The 17,882-nt window shown below is 44.7% G+C and overlaps 1 protein-coding gene across 1 annotated transcript; it reads right to left on the bottom strand.

Moving 5' to 3' along the window:
- Positions 1-10,461: 10,461 nt before the first annotated feature.
- Positions 10,462-16,587, bottom strand: NR4A2 (nuclear receptor subfamily 4 group A member 2). Its single transcript, XM_080927008.1, has 7 exons — positions 16,479-16,587; positions 15,101-15,966; positions 14,182-14,311; positions 13,657-13,820; positions 12,639-12,841; positions 12,119-12,297; positions 10,462-11,973 (listed from the first exon to the last, which is right to left on the bottom strand). Exons 2-7 carry the CDS (start codon positions 15,962-15,964, stop codon positions 11,717-11,719), a joined length of 1,797 nt encoding a protein of 598 aa, XP_080783134.1. The 5' UTR covers positions 15,965-15,966; positions 16,479-16,587; the 3' UTR covers positions 10,462-11,716.
- Between the last annotated feature and the right edge of the window lie 1,295 nt (positions 16,588-17,882).

Below are 17,882 nucleotides of genomic sequence, written 5' to 3' on the forward strand. Positions count from 1 at the left end.
GCTGCTAGTCTTTTTGGGTAGGCGACACCTCACCGCTTTTTAAAATCTTTCTTCATAAATCAGTTGCTGAGTCCTTAACCACCTTTCTTCCCTGAAATCCATCCAGTGCATCAGCATCCCTCGGGATGCTGCTCAGAACAGCTTGCAGGACCCTGCCACTGCCTCAGCAACACTTTCTTCAGAAAGCAAGTATCACCCTGCTTCTTCTGATAGGGGTTAATCCTTAGGCATGATGCTTCAAAAGCATGTACGTTTCTGATATGATTTTACAAAGACTATTTCTACCGAACTTTTCTTCCAACCTTCACTCCAAGCACGAGCACTTTACAAATATTTCCTTTGCCGTCATACTCTGTGTTTCAAATTTGTTATGCTAAGGCATGTATTAGATGGATTTACTTTCATCTTCTTCCACTTAGAAAAGCTTTCTCTTCTCTGTGTGTGTGTGCCTGACCTTTCTTTGTGCCGTTGTATTTCTCCAGTCTGGCCAATTTCTCCATCCGAGGCCATAGGTAGTGTAATTAATATGATCTTTACACATTAGAAGCGTTATTAATGATAAGGTTGAATAAAAACCCTTATAGCAGGACCCCCTCTGAATCACCCTATATAGTCAGCCTACTGTTAGATAACAGCACTTTTTATTTATGGTCTTTCAGTCCATTTGTATGACGTGTGACTCTGCTGTATTAAGCTAAATAAGGTTCAAATAGGATTTTGTGAAACTGTATCACAGGTTTCATGTTCCTTTTAGTCGTCGGTTTTGTGATTTGATCAAAAGGTTGTTAAGTTTGACTGCTGCGGTGCAGTCCCCAATTGTGGACGTTACTGTTATTAGCCAGAGGAAAAGAAATGATTAGGCTATTCATACCACCCCACGATTGATTCCTCAAAGTGAAAGCTATAGTATCCAGACTTTTAAAAATAATAAGCATTCATTGTAAAAAAAAAATCATATATATTCAGTAATGTGCCTAGTTTCCATATTTATGGTCTTCTTTCAGTAAGTTATCATCAAAATTTATGAATATGTCTACATAATGCCAGTATTTGTATTCCAGTTACACAACAGAAAAAAAGGGGCTCGTTTACTGCTTCCTGTTTTTAGTATCTTGCCTTTTCCGTCATCCTCTGTTACCTGTACTCACAACTACTTCCCTACAACCATGAAATTCCATAACGATTTCACATCGTGTTACACTAGAAGGTTTGTTTCAAATACATGTTAAGAGAAATTAACTAAGAAAAAAAAATGAGCCCTTGATTTTCTCTTTCTTGCTTTTTTTTTCCAGTGAAGTACAGATGAGAAACTTAATGAATCGACAGTGCAGATGTTGATGAAAGCAATGTGAAGCATTCGAAACACTACACAGTCGAGAAGGGCCTTGCATTTCTACCAACTCGTAACACTGAAAATGAGATTCACAAATCTTGTTAGTATCAAACTACATGTTGCTCTGCAAATGAAAATAGTATTTTTGAAAAAGCAACACTCCAACTTTGCTGTTCGGAGGTTTTTGGTTGTTTGTGCTTTGTGAGTGAAATTTTGTTCAAGAAGAGCCTGGGACAAGGGGGGAGGCTGGCATGTGTCTTGATCAGGAGAGAAGAGAACCCAGGAGAATGCTCTGTACAGAGTCTATGTAAGCTGGTCTCTTGTTATCATTTGAATTGCAAGAGACGACATTAAATACTTGTGTGTGTTGAAAGTAAACTTACATTATTCTGGCCTAATCTGAACTATAGCTGCTTTGCATGTCGTGGAGGTGATGAGTTCATCTCTGGGGACAGGGTGAAAGAAAAAAGCACATGAAACTTGCACTCCAGAGGAAAGGCTATGCTGACACCCCAGACAGAGAAAAGCTGCCCTCTCTGCCCTCCACCTGGGGGCCCCATGCTGTTCTGCCCTGGGCCAACAAGTGGAGATTAAAAACAGGAGAAATATCTGGGACAGAAAAATGTCAAAGCCTTAGAGTCAGTTACAGTCTTAAAGAGAACAATGTCTGGATGGAAGTCACATTATTAGCAATTTGGAATTTAAAGGGGAAAAGAGGGAAAATATCAATGAACTAGTTTCAAATTACACAGCTTCTAGAGGCTTCCAACATTAGATGGTCTAAAATAGACAAAAGAACAACCTGAAGGTGGCACAGAAATATTTGCATGCTGCACAGGGTTAAATTTGCTAACAATACCTTTAAACCTCCTGGTCTTTCTAATCATCAAAGAAAGAACGAAATGAAGGAAGGGAGGAGGGAGAAAGGAGGAAGGGAAGGAAGAAGAAAAGAAAGAAAGGAAGGAAGGAAAATGCTAGATTAGTAACAGGCTACTCATAAATTTTAAAAAAAACAATGCTTTACCAAAGATGAGTTTTGAATTTATGCACTGAGTTCAGCTTGAAGAAGAACTAGAAAATGAAGCAAAGGCAACCACAGCACCAAGCCTATCTTATTTGTTGAAGCTGTCGATTCTATACATACAGAAGTGTGTATTTTCTTACAGCATGCTTATCTGAAGGCCACCTGGATGTCTCAGCTCAAGAAGAAATTCCCTCCATTAAAGAGCTTTTTGCCCTTTCCAAAAAATAAATGAATAAAGGACAAATTTAAATACTGCTTATACTGATCTCAAAAACCTCTATTCATCGCACCAGATTTTGGTGCACAAATTCCTTGGCTTCCAAGAATATAATCATTTCATACAGTTTCTCTCTCTCTTCCTTATTTGTGGACCCAGAGCTGCGGCTAGCTTCAGACGCAGAAGTGTGCACAGACACATCTCTTTGCCCATCACTTCTATGAGAACTCGAAATCTAGCTTCTCTTTACAAAGCCCTTTTTTTCCTCACTCACATCATGAAGGGCAGTAATAACCTAATTCATTACAGCATTATTTGCATAAATAACAAACGCATCAGTCATCCAGTAAGCAGACTTGTAGACACCAAATGCAAACACGGAAAGCTGCATTTTAGTAAGGAAAATGTGCACCATTGGGGGGGGTGGAATGTAAGAAAGACAGAGCAGTACACCATATATAAAATGTCAAACATGTCAAAACACTCATGAATACCAACATCTCCCACCACACCACGGCCAATTTTAAAGGTTATTTGGGGCTAACACATCTGCAAGTGCAGATTTTACAGCAGCAGACTTTATTTTTCTCAGATATATTAAAAATAAGTCACTGATGTGTCAAATGTTTGCCATACTGTTTCCACACATGTAGCCCATGTTGAAACTTCTGCCCGGCACCGCTTAGAGCAGGCTCACTGCACTAACTCCCAGTATCTGCTCTGTTCACTACGGATCTCCGGAAGCATGCTTCCTTTTCCTGAATCAATTCCTCGCGCCGAGATGATAACCAAGCAGAAGAAAGCAAATGTAACCATCTTTATTTCTCGAAAATAAAAATGTCTCAGGGGTCTCCATAATTCAACCTTTCAGAATTCTTTCTGAACATGTCACAAGGCTTCCTTGTCCCTAAGCCTCTGATCATGAATTATTTCTGAATAACTACAGACAAGTGAGTTTTATAAAACCAGAAGCGTACCACATGCAGAACATGCTTATCCTATTCCCAGCCCTCAGATAGCTGAAGCTTAAATTAAATGTCAAAGCTGAACAAAATCTATTGTATAAGCAAACGGCTGACCTAAATCCACCATATTTTGTTTGCCAGTGTCTATATTCTAATAAATTTTGAAATATAATAAGGCTATTTTCACTACCCTTTGACCACAACAAGCTAGATGCAAGAGAATCTCCTGAAGAAATATTACTTTCTTGCTCGACTCTCTAAACAACATCTATTTATACCATTCGGTAGACTGTGGGAGCAACTTGTAAGAAAATGTAACATTTGAACATTGTAGACCGCAGACACAGAAGAAGTCGAGGAAAGAGTAGAGAATGCACACAGAGCCAGACTTTTGGTTCTACCAAATGTCCTGCTCTACATTTTTATACTAACTTTCTACTGTGCTCCGTGGTCTTCCTAAGAGAAAGCTCAGATGTTGGCTGAACGTCAAGATACAGAAACATTCAAACCTCTTAAGGAAGAAATACGCTTTTTGTTTTTTTATCTTCCCTGCCTTCTAAAGGACTTTCTCAGAGGCATAAAGGTGTGCAGCCATCAGTGTATTGTCTTGACTACCAAAGTATGTAACTATAAAGTTCTTTCTTGTGAAAAGGCAGTGAAAATCCTCTTTTTTTTTAAATGTCAGAGAGAAGGTGAGAGCAATGGCCCTTGCTGTGATCCCAATAGGCTGAGGCAGGGACATCATGAGTTCGAGATCAGCAGAAACAGGAGCATTGTGCTGCTGTGGCCACTCCACTCTGATTTCCAGTCAGTGTTCTAAACAGACCTGAAACAGTAGCCTTTCAAGTGCACAGATGAGAACTCCCTGCTCAGTGAATAAAAAAGGCAATGCCAAAGGCCCTTAAAATGCATGTTTTGACTCTAAATTCAAAATCTGATAATTCCAGATATTTGTGAGTTGTTTTGCTATAAGATTCTCCCTATCTGTAAAATTAAAACAATGTGACCCTTGCTGTTTACTGTACAGAGAACTATAGCAAATGGGATCTGACTTTAACATGTGGCAGACTTTACTGTAACGGATAAGCCTTAGAAACTGTAGGATCAAACCTCTGCCTGCTATTTTGTTCTGCTGCTCAAAGTGGCCCCCATCTTTGAAGGAGTTCATATCACCCCTGCTGGAAAACTCAGCCCCTCTGAGGAAACAACCTCAACCTGCACTGTAATGGCATGGGACAAAACTTTCTACACAAAGGGTGTGCACTGTAATGGTATGGTCTGCAACTTTCTACACAAAGGGTATCCTTCTTTTGTTTTCTTTTAGCACAAAACTTGAAGCTCCTGAGGGGTTCCCATTAATGCCAAGCCAAACAGTCTTCAAACATTGCTACGAAAGCCACCCCAGTCATCTCAAGACCTTTTTTGCATGGTCATGTAAGAGCCACATGCATTTCTCTCTTTCTTCGATTTCATCCACAATACTATTGGTATCCAACCATCCTGTGCATTGAAGACATTTAAGACACTTCTGCTTGCCTTGAGCTCTACACTCTAATTAATTACGGCTTATAAATGTCCTCTTCACGCTTCAATCCTCCTTCCAATACGGTTAGTCATAATCCACCCCATGCATTTCTCACCAGCATGCCAGGCTTTCTTTCTTCTACCTGACTTTAGCTCCACCGGGCCGAGTGACTAGACAATGAAGTGTCTTCTGTGGGTCCTTCCTTCTCTCTGGCTGTCTCGATGCCTTCTCTGCTGGTCATTCTTTCCTAGTGAAAAGCTACTGAAGAACACCTAGAGGGTAACTATCTGCATGTGTCCTCTGCCCTTCCTCCTGGTTGATAACCAATTAATGGGCTTCAAGCATATAGTGGGTGGAGGATAAAGAGATGCCGAGGTCTGTTGAGTGAGGAGTTGGTTGCTTCACACACAGCACCACCACTCAGCACCACTAACCACCCAGCCTTGTCCTTAAGCAGTAGCTGACACACTTTATAACTGGGACCCACTCATAAATTATTTCATATTGTGCCCCAAGAAAAGTTTCAGCATCAGGACAAAGTCTTCCTAGACTTCCAGTCATGTAAAAGAACTCTTAATTCCTACGCTTTCTCTTTTGTTTCTCTGGGGGGAAATCCTAATAGCAAGCTATAATAACTTTGCAAACCACCAGTCCTTCGAGGGTCTTGTTTCAAAAACTCTGCCTTACCCTGTACTGATGAAGAGTCCTCTCTCTCCTAATCACACACCCTAATCAAAATTCCAATTTAGTTTGAGGTTGTCAGTACAATCCTCTCCTTTAAGCTTCCAGAGCCAAGAAGTCTCAGCAGGCTCAATCCCTCTGGAAGCCCCGTCCTATGGCAGTGAAGTTCTCAGGCAGGGCCCAGCCACCCCGCTGCTGCCTCCGGAGGTCTCCGGCAGACTCCTGTGTTTGCACGTGTCTGCTGAAACAACTGGAACGCGGCTTGGAAATCTTACTCCCTTAAACACAAGCTTAGATGAAAATTAGAAGGAACGGTGAAGGACCAACGGAGGGAAGGAACAAGGTCCGCCCTAGGATGTCACCACTTGAAGAATGCAGTTCAGTTACAGATACTGCTGGTCCAAGCCCAGTTCAGGCAAGAGCTGGGCTGAATCGCAGCTGCCGACCTACCTCCCTCCCTGAAGATGGCCGGCACATAGAAGGCCTTCCCGTGGCCCCAAAAACCCTTCCAGGCGCTGCCCCCATCCTGCCACCAAGCTAGTCCCTCACACCCGCACAACGGCCTCAGGCTCCTTGGGCGTGTAGAAGACCCAAAAGGGGGATCGCGGCCAGGTGCACTCGTTGTTGCTTCGGGGTGTGGACACACACACACACACACACACACACACACACACGCTCGTGTACATCGCTCGCCCGGCGTGGGGATGCAGGCGACTTTCCCAGCCACGTCCCTATGTGAGTTTCTACCACTTGCAAAATGTCCTATCCAGGGAGTTTTGAGGGTACGCCCAAAAGCTCAGGTGCGGGGGCACAAGAAAAAGGCGCCTAGTCTGTTTGGGGCACCGGGCCTCAGTGCCCTAATGCACCGGACCTGGCCACAAAGTGATACCACCACACCTGAGGAGTCGGGAACAACTGGGAGGGAATGAGAAAGACCGAACGGAACAGAGATGTCCAGAATATCTCTCCGTGTAACCTGAGAAACAAACTCATCTCCAAAGCGCAGCACCGGGCGAAGCAGGTGTGCTTGCGAATCCATCTTCTCCTATGGGTCGCCCCAGACACACGTCCTCTCCAGTCGTGCTAGGGCCTGGACATCACTAGTCAAGAAGAGGACCTATTAGACATCACAACCTACTAAAGAGGAGTGTGTAGGCAGAGCCTGTCTTCTGGCACGCATCAGAGGCTTCGGATACAGGGCTAGGCTTTCAGACCCGCCCACCGCTTCCAGGGGGCCACGCCAAAAGAAGTCGAACTTTTCTTAAGGAAAGACTCGGGGCCTCGGAGGAAAGACCTTGAGGCTCCAGCTAGCTTGTGCTCAGACAACATACCAAAGAAAAATCACTTTACATCACCACCATTCAACTTTGGACTCATAATAAAAATTCAAACGAGGATTTCCGTGTGTTGCTTTAATATTAAAACGCGAATTAATTTTTCAAATGATGACCCATTTGGAACTCTTATAATGCCTTATCAATAAAATCCGCCTGTATCGACTCAATTCACCTCTGCGAAATGTAACTGCTCTGCCGCAGTTCTGACAAATAGTTTTTCTCAGTGTCTAGCAGACAGATGCTCTTATTTGAGACCTGGCTGAGACCTGAGAACAGCAGGGACCGATCCCTCCTCTGCTGAAAGTCCCCAATAAAGACTCTTGGAAGTGGGATTACTAGATAGGTCCCGTTTGGGTTACTGAAAAACTTCCAGGCGCGCGCATAGAAAGCAATAGTTCACATCCTCCCTTAATAGAGAGAGAGTTATGGGGCCGTCAGTCCTTGAAGCCCCTTTCAGAAGAGGCTATATTAAAAGACACTCTTTCCCAGACCTTTATTCAACCGCTAAAATAACAGCGGGAGAAAGTTTTGCATTTACAGACTAGATGCCTTCCTGTCCCCTTTCACCTTAAGGGAACCTGTCTCCATTCTTACAGTGGACTCAGAACCAAATGCCTATCCAGCCAAGAGAGGCGAGGCTAGCCCCAGAGACCCTCACATCTTGCTCTCCAAAGCCACACCGGCGCTGCACGCTGGATTAAAAAACAGCTAAAGGGGAGCTGGTGGCTGGAAGATGTGCGACTTGCTTGCTTCCTTGGGAGTGCTCTGGTGTTATTATAAGTATATATGAGCAGTCTGAGGTCTGGGGAGATGCAAATATATTCTTTACAGACAAACTTTGCGGTCAAAATATTACAAAGAAATTGGAGAGTGTTTGCCTGTGCATTCCTACTTGTATCTGAAGGTATTTCTTTCACGGTGGATGTTTTAGTTTAAAAGACAGATAGCTGAAGAATTCGGAGTGACACCCGCAAAGCCAATGAATTCTTAAGAGAGTGCAAAATTCAACCTTCAAGTGACTTTTTTAAATTGTCAGGAAAAAAAAACTTTCTTTTTTGTTGGACCCCTATAAAGAAGAACATTAGTGACTCATAGACTTATAAATGGTGTTTTTAGGAAATAGGAACCCCAGACACTCTAGAGATAAAGCCAGTCTCATCTTGCACTAGAAACAAATAATCAAGGCGAGGTCTGTGGGTGTGACTTGATGCTATATCTCTGGACCCTGCACATCTCTTGTGAATCAGAACCAGCGATTCAATTTGTACCGGCGCACACACACACACACACACACACACACACACACACACATTCCTCCTGGATCCGCCTCTGACCAGTTTCAGAAAGCCAAAAATCTAAGCGAAGGGGAGCAGGGAACCCAGAAAGTCTATGACCCGCAGTCCAGATCGCAGAAAGGTGGAAGCCACCGAACGCCAGGCAATAGAACCGCTCATCCGTTCTTGCTTTAAATTAAGGCCATCTCTCCAAAAAGTCAGAGCGTTTTAGGCAACCTCTCAATGCGGAACTGGACAGTGAAAACTTTAAAATACACTTTCTATCAGATCTGAGAAGTGGGTGGATGGGTGATCATGACATTGGAACAATGACCATGTATTATCCACTGCTGAAAAGACATTCTGCAAATGAAACGCAAGGGTCATTAGGAAGCGGAGATGACTAGGAATCCCTCATCATAAAGCAGACCTCTTCCTGAAGAAGTTCCATACACTTTGATTTGACAAGGTAAAAAGAGTGGGTCTTCCTTAGCTATATCCCTAGAAAGAAAGACTAAGACTGGAAAGTTCTAGGCAGAGAGAACCTTTGAAGATCCGGAGGAGATGTGGGGGAGCTGAGTTGGAATGTGATTCTGAAACAGAAATCTTACTAGGGGCAAGCTAGAAATCACAACCCAATCCAGCAGATACAGTCTGGAGAGCAGGAAAAGTGTAGATCTCCTAAAGTCTCCAGAGACTCACTTTCCCCAAGCCCTCATTGGCCTCAGATGACGCTCAAGGCTTCCTGTGGGGAAAATCAGCCTTGGGGTTCATTTCTGGGCTCAACTCTTAGGGATTCTGCTGTGAAATGTAATTGTCTCTGGGAGCAGACACCTGGGAAAAGAGCTTATTCTGTCTACTTAAGAGTTTGTGGCTTTGACTCAAAATAAGATGTGAGAATAAAATGCAGTCGCTGGCCTGATCTTAAAATCACACACATACACTAGAAAATTGGACTTTCCCCCTTTGATAGCCTATATTGCTGATTCCCTTTACCCCTCGTTGCTCTGAGAGAAACTCATCCAGGAAAAATAGCTTTGAACTACAACGGGTGGGGGGGGGGGGGCTTTCCTTGTCTCTTTGTGCCAACCACAAAACAATTGTTTTGAGAGGGCAGGGGGTGAGCCCTGGTAAACCTGGTTGCAAGATACTCTTCTGACAGCCATTTTTAAAACAATAACTTTTAAAAAATAAGTTTCAGTGACCCCCTCCCAAGCTACCTGTCGCTAGCCAGGGTGATGAAACAGGATCATTCTTTCTGGGATTTCTCCTTCAATTCAGCCTAAGGCAGCCCTGGCCCAAGGATAGGTGGTTAAAGGCCAGAACTTGGTCCCCTTCCTGCCATGGGAAGTCGATGCTGGACAGGATATTAGAGCCCCATCTTAGAACATGTTTAAACTAAATCCAAAATCAGACAAGGATTTTTTTTTTAATCTGAATTAGGTGGAAAGTTTCTAAAAGTTGAAAATGCATCTCGTCACTGCCCACCGAAGCAGAGAAGTAATGTGAGAAACCGTCGCTACAGAGACTGGGGACTGATTCAGAACTCAGGCAGGAGTGCTCTGCCCCACGCCCAAGAATTAAAAAAAGCAAAGGCAGGGTAGAAGAGCATTCAGATCTTCGTGGCCTTTCTGAGTCTCAAGCGCAAACTTCTGAATTCTGTCAAGAACTTCGCAAGATTCCCAACTTGGAAAAGTTCAGATTTTTGTTTTCCTATGCTTGCCTTTTGAAATGCTGTAAACTCAGAACTTACAAGAGTAAGACATTCTAAATTGGTTCTGATAAATGTAGGTCACTAGGCTGGAAAATTCAAGCTAAGAAAAAAATATTGCACTGAATTCTCTAGATAATTAGTTCAATTACACCCTTCCTTTTGCCACAAAGGATCCAGACTGTCGGTTTGAAATTCAGATGTCATGTAAGTGACCTACCCCAAATCAATCTCCACTTTTGCCTCTTTCTTGTATGTGTTGTTAAGTCATCATTTTTCCTAACCCAGAAATAAGACAAAGTTCTGTTCATTTACGTGGTTTATTGTTGTAAACATTAAAATTGTCTTTCTTAAAGAAAGAATTTATCAGAAAAAAAAAATCAGCATCTCTAACTGTAGTACACCATAGAAAAAAAGGCAGTGACTCATCTCATATGCCGTACTAGAAATATACAAAGAAAATACTACAGAATATGGCAATATTAAAATTCTTACTCAAACATAAAATAATATATTAACTGACAATTTTAGACATAAAAAAACAAAACAAAAAAAAAGTCAAAGTGCTCAGTAATTTCCAGGGAGTCACGTATGTTATAAGCACTCTGGAAACCATCAAAAGCTGCTGCATGCAAGTTTTGTTTAGCTTTAGACAACAAAATAATCAAGATATAAACTTTCTTTTATCAACATCAACGATACATACAACACTTACAAACAAGGAATGTTGGACGGTGTTACAAACACTATGTGTCCCTTTTGTCAGGATTTTCCAATGTATTGATACTTGTGCCCACCTATTATACAATTGAGAAAATGTTTAAGCTCAGATAACTACCCATCTTTATAAAATCTAACAGACTACATAGTGTCTGAAATACTATTTATACAATATAGACATTACTGAAGCAGCAAGTGCCTATAACATCTTCAACCTAGAATCACATGCTTGTCCCCTTTTTATGTAGTTATTTTCTTTTTTTTTTTTTTTTGCAAACACACTTACTTTTTAGAATTTGTAATATTTATTCATAAATAGGCACAAAATAATTTAAAAAGCCAAACTGCATTGGATAAATTTACAAGCCTCTGCCTTCAATTCATGCCACCCACGCAACATTTAGTTTTACTATATATTACAGCTTTCTTTACAGCAGAAAACTTTGAAGTCTTGTTAAAGGGCAAAATATGAGGGTCCCATTAAGGTGTGTGTGTGTGTGTGTGTGTGTGTGTGTGTGTGTGTGTGTGTGTGTGTTACATTTGCCTTACATTTGTCTTAACTGCAACAAGCAAGCATGACCAAACATTTCCCATCATACATTAGCAATCTTTCTTCTGAACAATAAACTGATTTTTGAACTGATAATAAAAAGTTTATACCACTGTACTGTGTGTTGTCCGTTTTCTAAATCCAGGATGCCCCGGAGCCAAAATGCCCTTTCAGGTTCTGCCTGCAGGTTAGGAAACAGCGACAGTTTTTATTTGTGTTTGTTTGTTTGCTTGTTTGTTTACTTTGGGGGTGAGGGCTAGGGGGTCTACAGAAGGGAGATGACATGAACTGGACACTTCAACCAGCTCTCTGCCCATGTGACCAGCCCCCTCTGGATGTTTTTTCCTTTCCAGTTCTTTGATGTGCATGGGAGAAGGTCTTAGAAAGGTAAGGTATCCAGGAAAAGTTTGTCAATTATTGCTGGTGGTGGTACCAAGTCTTCCAATTTCAGGTAGAAAATGCGCTGGAGCCCCTGTGTGCAAAGGGTTCGGAGTTCTGGGAGCTTCCCCAACAGTTTAGACAGGTAGTTGGGCCGGTTCAAGCCCCCGTTATTGAAAGTCACATGGTCTTTAAGACAATTTACAATTTTGTTTTGTAGCTCTTCCACTCTCTTGGGTTCCTTGAGCCCGTGTCTCTCTGCGGAAAATGCAATGAGAAACAGAAGAATACACAGGGAGTTAGTCAGCTGGCAGGATCAAAGAGTCTGTGATTAGGTAAAGCCATGGACCGGTCCCACCAGAGGAAGTTCCGAAGGGAAGTGCCCTGAGCCAGCAGTACTGACCTGTGACCATAGCCAGGGCAGCAATACAGGAGAAGGCAGAAATGTCGATGTTCATATTCTGCAAGTTGGAGGAGAATTCAACAATGGAATCAATCCATTCCCCAAAGCCACGCACGCATTGCAACCTGTGCAAGACCACCCCATTGCAAAAGATGAGTTTACCCTCCACTGGGTTGGACCTGCAATTAATACCAAAGAGAGGGGGGAGAAAAAGAGAGAGAGAGAAGCTAAACAACTAATTACTTGAAGAGCAATAAATGAGGGATTTAAGAGGCACCTAATTACTGAAGAGTTAATAAAATGTAGACCAGTGGACCTCGAAAGGGTTTAATTTCATAACAATCAAGAACTCCCCTATCCCACCTCCAGTCCGTTCACCCAAGGGTCTGGTCTGGGCTCACTTGTTCCCTTCTTCACATTTGTTTTGTTTTGTTTTGTTTTTATCTTGCCCCCCCAGCCCAGCCCCCCCTTTTTTTTCTTCCTTTACTTCTGATTCCTCTCCCCAGGCCCCCCTCATTACCTGTATGCTAAGCGTAGAACAAATAATTCTAAGAAAGCTGATTCAAAAAGCAGGTCCTGATCAGCTTTGGGCAGGTCAGCAAAGCCCGGGATCTTCTCTGCCCAGCCTCTGATGATCTCCATAGAACCAGTCAAGAGATCGTAGAACTGCTGGATGTGTTGGGTGTCATCTCCGCTCATCTGATAGTCAGGGTTTGCCTGGAACTGGAATTTCATTTTAAAAAGCACTTAATGAGGTTCTCTAAAATATATAACCCGTGAAATTGCTAACCCCGTTTCTAGTAGGGGAGCCAGGTTTTTATAACAATTAAACCTCTCTCTGACCAGTAAAGAAATTAGATGTTCCGGGGCAATTAATTCAATTAGGGACGGTGCTATGAGGTCGCCGCTTTAAATATGTAAATTACCATTTCCATACAGACTAAATACAGTGCCATCCAGCCCTGGGAAACGTTCAGTCTTATCTCCACAAAACAATTGACACGGTACTATTCATGCTAATCCCAGAGTGGGTCTTGAGCAGAGGCGCCCTTTGCAAAGCTTAATAATATTGCAGTCGCTACTAGGTTTGCCCACACTCCCTTCACCCAAAGCCTGCACATTTTCCACAGCTGGGGGAAAAGAAAAATTGTACCACTTGATCCCTGACCCTGACAGCCCGGTTACCATCCCTTCCACCCCTCTTTTCACTCCCTGGCCCCAGAGTTGCAGAGGGAGAATTCTAGTAACTTTGTAAAGTAGACGGTGAAGGAAAGTTAGGCACAGACCGCCTAGGTTTTGCCTTTCAGACCGCAGATGGAGGGACTGTCGGACAATAAGTTCACAAAGATTCAACCCCTTTGGCGTATTCTCCGTTCATACTTTGAGCCTCTCTGTCTCCTGAAAACCTGCCCAAAGTTGTGAAGTATATATTCTGGTGTGCCTCCTCCACCCCCCCGAGTCTGGGGGTGCTGGGTATTGGGATAGGGTCCTGCCCGTCTGTTGGCTTTTCCACATGAGATTCCCCACTAGCTTCTTACCCTGGAATAATCCAGGCTGGTCATTGCCGGATTGGAGTCGACGTGGGCTCTGACGAGGGCACTGATCAGACTCACCGGAGGTGAGGGGGGAGAGGGATCCTGTGGGCTCTTCGGTTTCGAGGGTAAACGACCTCTCCGGCCTTTTAGACTGTCCGTGCGAACCACTGTAAAGGAATTACTCAAGGGTTAACGCTGTTCCCCTGAGCCCAGACTCAGCTGCTTCATGGGCTCCTCCCCGGAGGAAGCAGTGGAAACCCCCAGACCTGGTGGTCCAGGGCTCCTCTGCTTGTTAAGCCTTTACGGACAAGAAGCATTAATACATGGCGGGTCATTTCATATCTTCCTCCAACTGGGTCCCACACTTAAAGACAAGGAGGACCGGGTGGCTTTCTTTAGAGGAGGGTATTTAGCAGCGGAATCCTGGAGTCAGAGAGGTGGGGAGTGAGGCAGAGACCAGAGTGCACAAGCAGCCGGTGGTCTTTCAAGGGCAAGGAATGGGAAGGTCAATAGCTTCCCCGGACCTACCTTCTTTAACCATCCCAACAGCCAAGCACTTCTGAAAGCGACAATACTGACAACGATTTCGGCGGCGCTTGTCCACTGGGCAGTTTTTATTTGCTAAACACACATATTTCGCGTTTTTTTGCACCGTGCGCTGTAGAGGGAGAGAATGTAGGCCCCAAATTATTATTTTTTAATTCAAAGTCCAGCAAACTGGACACGCTTTAAAAAAAATGACTTGGATCTGCATTCCTTCCCTACAAACACAAATACCACTCCCTTATTTTTTTTTTCTTTTTCTTTTCTTCCTATTTCCTTTCCTTTTCCTCCCCAGGGCATTTACCAGGAGAAAATTGATAGCGTTAACATTTGAGCTAACCCTGCCGCTCCTTGCTGTGTTTTATATGCCAAGAGAAGGAGCAGGAGACGCTCAGTAAATACAAATCCGTGGGCATTCATATTATTTACATTCCTTGGAGACCTTCTCTATTTAAAATGATAAGATTATTCAATCAGGATGGCGAAATAAAGAGATCACTTAATTTGACCATAGGGAATTCTGTTCCACTTGGTTAGCTCAGACACGGTTCTCTGTCCTAACCAATTTCAATCTGAACAAGGAAGACAGCGCCTAACACATGCAAATAGCCCTCTTCCAACTCTGGCTCCTGCAATTTCGGGCCGGAGCCCGCCGGGGGCCGCAGGTTGCTGTGGGGCGCGCCGGGGTGGGGTGGGGGTGGGGGGTGGGGTGGGGATGAAACCCTGATTCTCCAAGTCTTTCTTATTTCTTTCCTTAGACACTCCCCCGAAGCCCCTTCCACTGCCAGTGGGTAGCTTCAGGGAACTCTAGCTGGGCTGCTGAACAGAAGGTAGAGGCAGGCACACTGCTTGGTCTCAGGTACTAGGTCACCGCTACCTGCCACCTCCGCCCTGTCTTGCTCACCTTAAAGAAACCCTTGCAGCCCTCACAAGTGCGAACCCCGTAGTGCTGACAGGCCGCGTTGTCACCACAAACGGCGCACAGACCCTCATTGGAGGGAGAGCCCCGGGACGGCGGCGAGGGCACCTGCGTGTCAAGCAACTGCGACGCGTGGCCGATCTGCAGGCCCGGGAAGCCCATGGATGCGGGCTTGCGAATGGGGTTGGGCACGGCGAAGGTCTGCCCATCCACTACGTGGTGGCTGCCCGCGGGCTCCGGGTTCATGGGGACGTGCAGAGGCCCGTCAAAGCGCATCTGGCAGCTTGACACAGGAGTGCCCGGGGGCGACTGCTTGAAGGAAAAGAGTGAAAGGCGGGAGACAGGTGTCTTCCTCTGTTCGATCATGTGCGTAGTGGCCACGTAATTCTGGTGGAAGTTGTGAAGGGAACCCGGATCGTCCCACATCGGGCTATGCTGCACCTGGAAGCCCGGGGTGCTGGGTGTCGGGGGCGAAGAGGGCTTGTAGTAAACCGACCCGCTGTGTGGCATCATCTCCTCGGACTGAGGGGGCAGGTGGCTGTGTTGCTGGTAGTTGTGCATCTGAATGTCTTCTACTTTAATGGAGGACTGCTGTCCGGACAGGGGCATTTGGTACAAGCAAGGTGGCTTGACGTCGTAGCCTGTGCTGTAGTTGTCCATAAAGGTACTGAAGCTGGGGAGAGAAGTGGTGGCAGTAATTTCAGTGTTGGTGAGGTCCATGCTAAACTTGACAAACTCTGGAGTTAAGAAATCGGAGCTGTATTCTCCCGAAGAGTGGTAACTGTAGCTCTGAGAAGCGGGGCTGGCTCCTTGAGGCGAGGACCCATACTGCGCCTGAACACAAGGCATGGCTGGAAATGAAACAGGGTGATATACACTCAGCCTGGTCAACTGAACACTTTCTTGCGGGCTCGGGTACACCTGGAGCTACACCGGCAGCCCGCGGTGTCAGGGGGGACGGGGTAGGGGTAGGGTGCAAGGGGAAAGGCAAAAGAGGTCGAACAGCGATGAAGAGAAGAAAGGGCTGATCCCTGGACGACCCAGAGCTGGAAAGCTGTTGAGGGTCTACACTCCCGCATATTTCCAAACGCTCTCCCGCTCCGCCCCCTTCCCACACACAAGCCCACTCTGATGAGCCTCTTCCTTGAAGCTCAGGGTCGACAGGATCTCTAGAACCCGTGATCTAGAAATGAAGTTGAATTGCACAATGAGAAAGTTGTTCTCTGTGACCATAAGGCACAAGGTTGACCCGAAAAAGATCCTGTCGCCCTGTGGGTTTTTTTTTTTTTTTTGGTTTTTGTTTTTCTAAATCCTGGATATGTGGAAAACTCGGGAAAGGTAATGAAAGAGGAAGCTCACTAACCTTCAGCCGAGTTATTGGAGTTTTCGAGGAAATTAAAGGTGGACAGTGTCGTAATTCAGCGAAGGACAAAGTTTTCAAGATTTTTGTTGTTGTTGTTGTTGTTTTTAAAGCAAATTGGGAATCCAGCCCGTCAGAGCTCCCTGAAATACAGACACAGGAAGTTTCAGGATGTCTTCCCACCAAGACTTGGCTGGGCAGATGCGGACTCACTCAGCAGGCGGGCCCTTCGGTGCTTCCTTGGAAATGAGTATGAAGGCTTTACCAAACAGCAGCTTAAAATGAATGTGCAGAGAGGACTGGCTACGCAGCAGATAATGCCATACATCTCCCAGTGTAAAGCCCTGTGGGGGAACTTATCCCAGGAGTCTACTGGATACTGAACAATATCCTGAATTGTCCCCTTTTGCCATAGATGGAACTGCCCTTGTCATTCTACTTTATTTCAAACCTAAGACGTCTGGGCCAAAGAGAAAACACAGCACCAAAGCCTCTTCTTAATATTTTTCTTATAGTCAAGTGGACTTTTCTCTTAGAAGGAGAAAGAAAGTTAGTAGAACTCCAGAGTGCACCATAAAAAAAAAAAATACCCGATAGAGATCCCACCCTTAGAAAATGTTACCAAGGTCTGGACAACCAAGGAACCAACTTGGGTGCAAGTGTGTAGCTTTTGAAATTACTTTTGATCCAGCAAAATCAAATGGGGCTTGAAGTACAAGTCCCTCCAGAGAACTGGCTTTTCAACACTTTTAATGGCCCGGCGGTGATGAGAGAGACCTCTACTTTACCAGGAGCATTGGGTCAGCTGCAGAGGGAAGGAAATATTATGTATATGACATTGGTACCAGAGTTAGAAGCACTTCTCAGCACAGCAAGCTGAGCACACCTTCTCCACAATGCTTTCCACAGGCTGCCTACTTGCTGGGACAAGGCATTCTCTTGTCCTGGCTCTTTTCAGAAGCCCCCCCCCCCCCCCGCGCAAGGCATTCTAGAGCATAGACGATCTGGTTCATAAAATAAAGAAACCCCAACATCCTGTCCTTCTGATCCCTCTCCCCCTTCTTCCATAATCTTGCTTGCTTCAAGGAATGAAGAAGGTTAACAAGAAAAAAACAGAGGACTCTTGCTTTATCCCCACCACCACCACCCCCATCCGCCGCCGCCCTTGAAAATATGTCTGTGCTGGATATTAACCCCTTGGCTGTGTCACAGTTTCATAACTGTATTCTTTACCTCACGCGCACATTGACACACTACCCAAGGGCAGCAGATATCAAAACCAGAGATTTCAGGCAACTTCGCAACAGGACCCTCTACCGACACCACCTTTGCTCGACGATATCCGGGAAACCTCCGCAAGCGGGCGAGCTCAGCGACCCCGTTCCCAGGCAACACGTAAACTTTCTC

The sequence above is a fragment of the Micromys minutus genome (assembly GCF_963924665.1).
Source record: "Micromys minutus genome assembly, chromosome: 13".
Taxonomy (NCBI): Eukaryota; Metazoa; Chordata; class Mammalia; order Rodentia; family Muridae; genus Micromys; species Micromys minutus.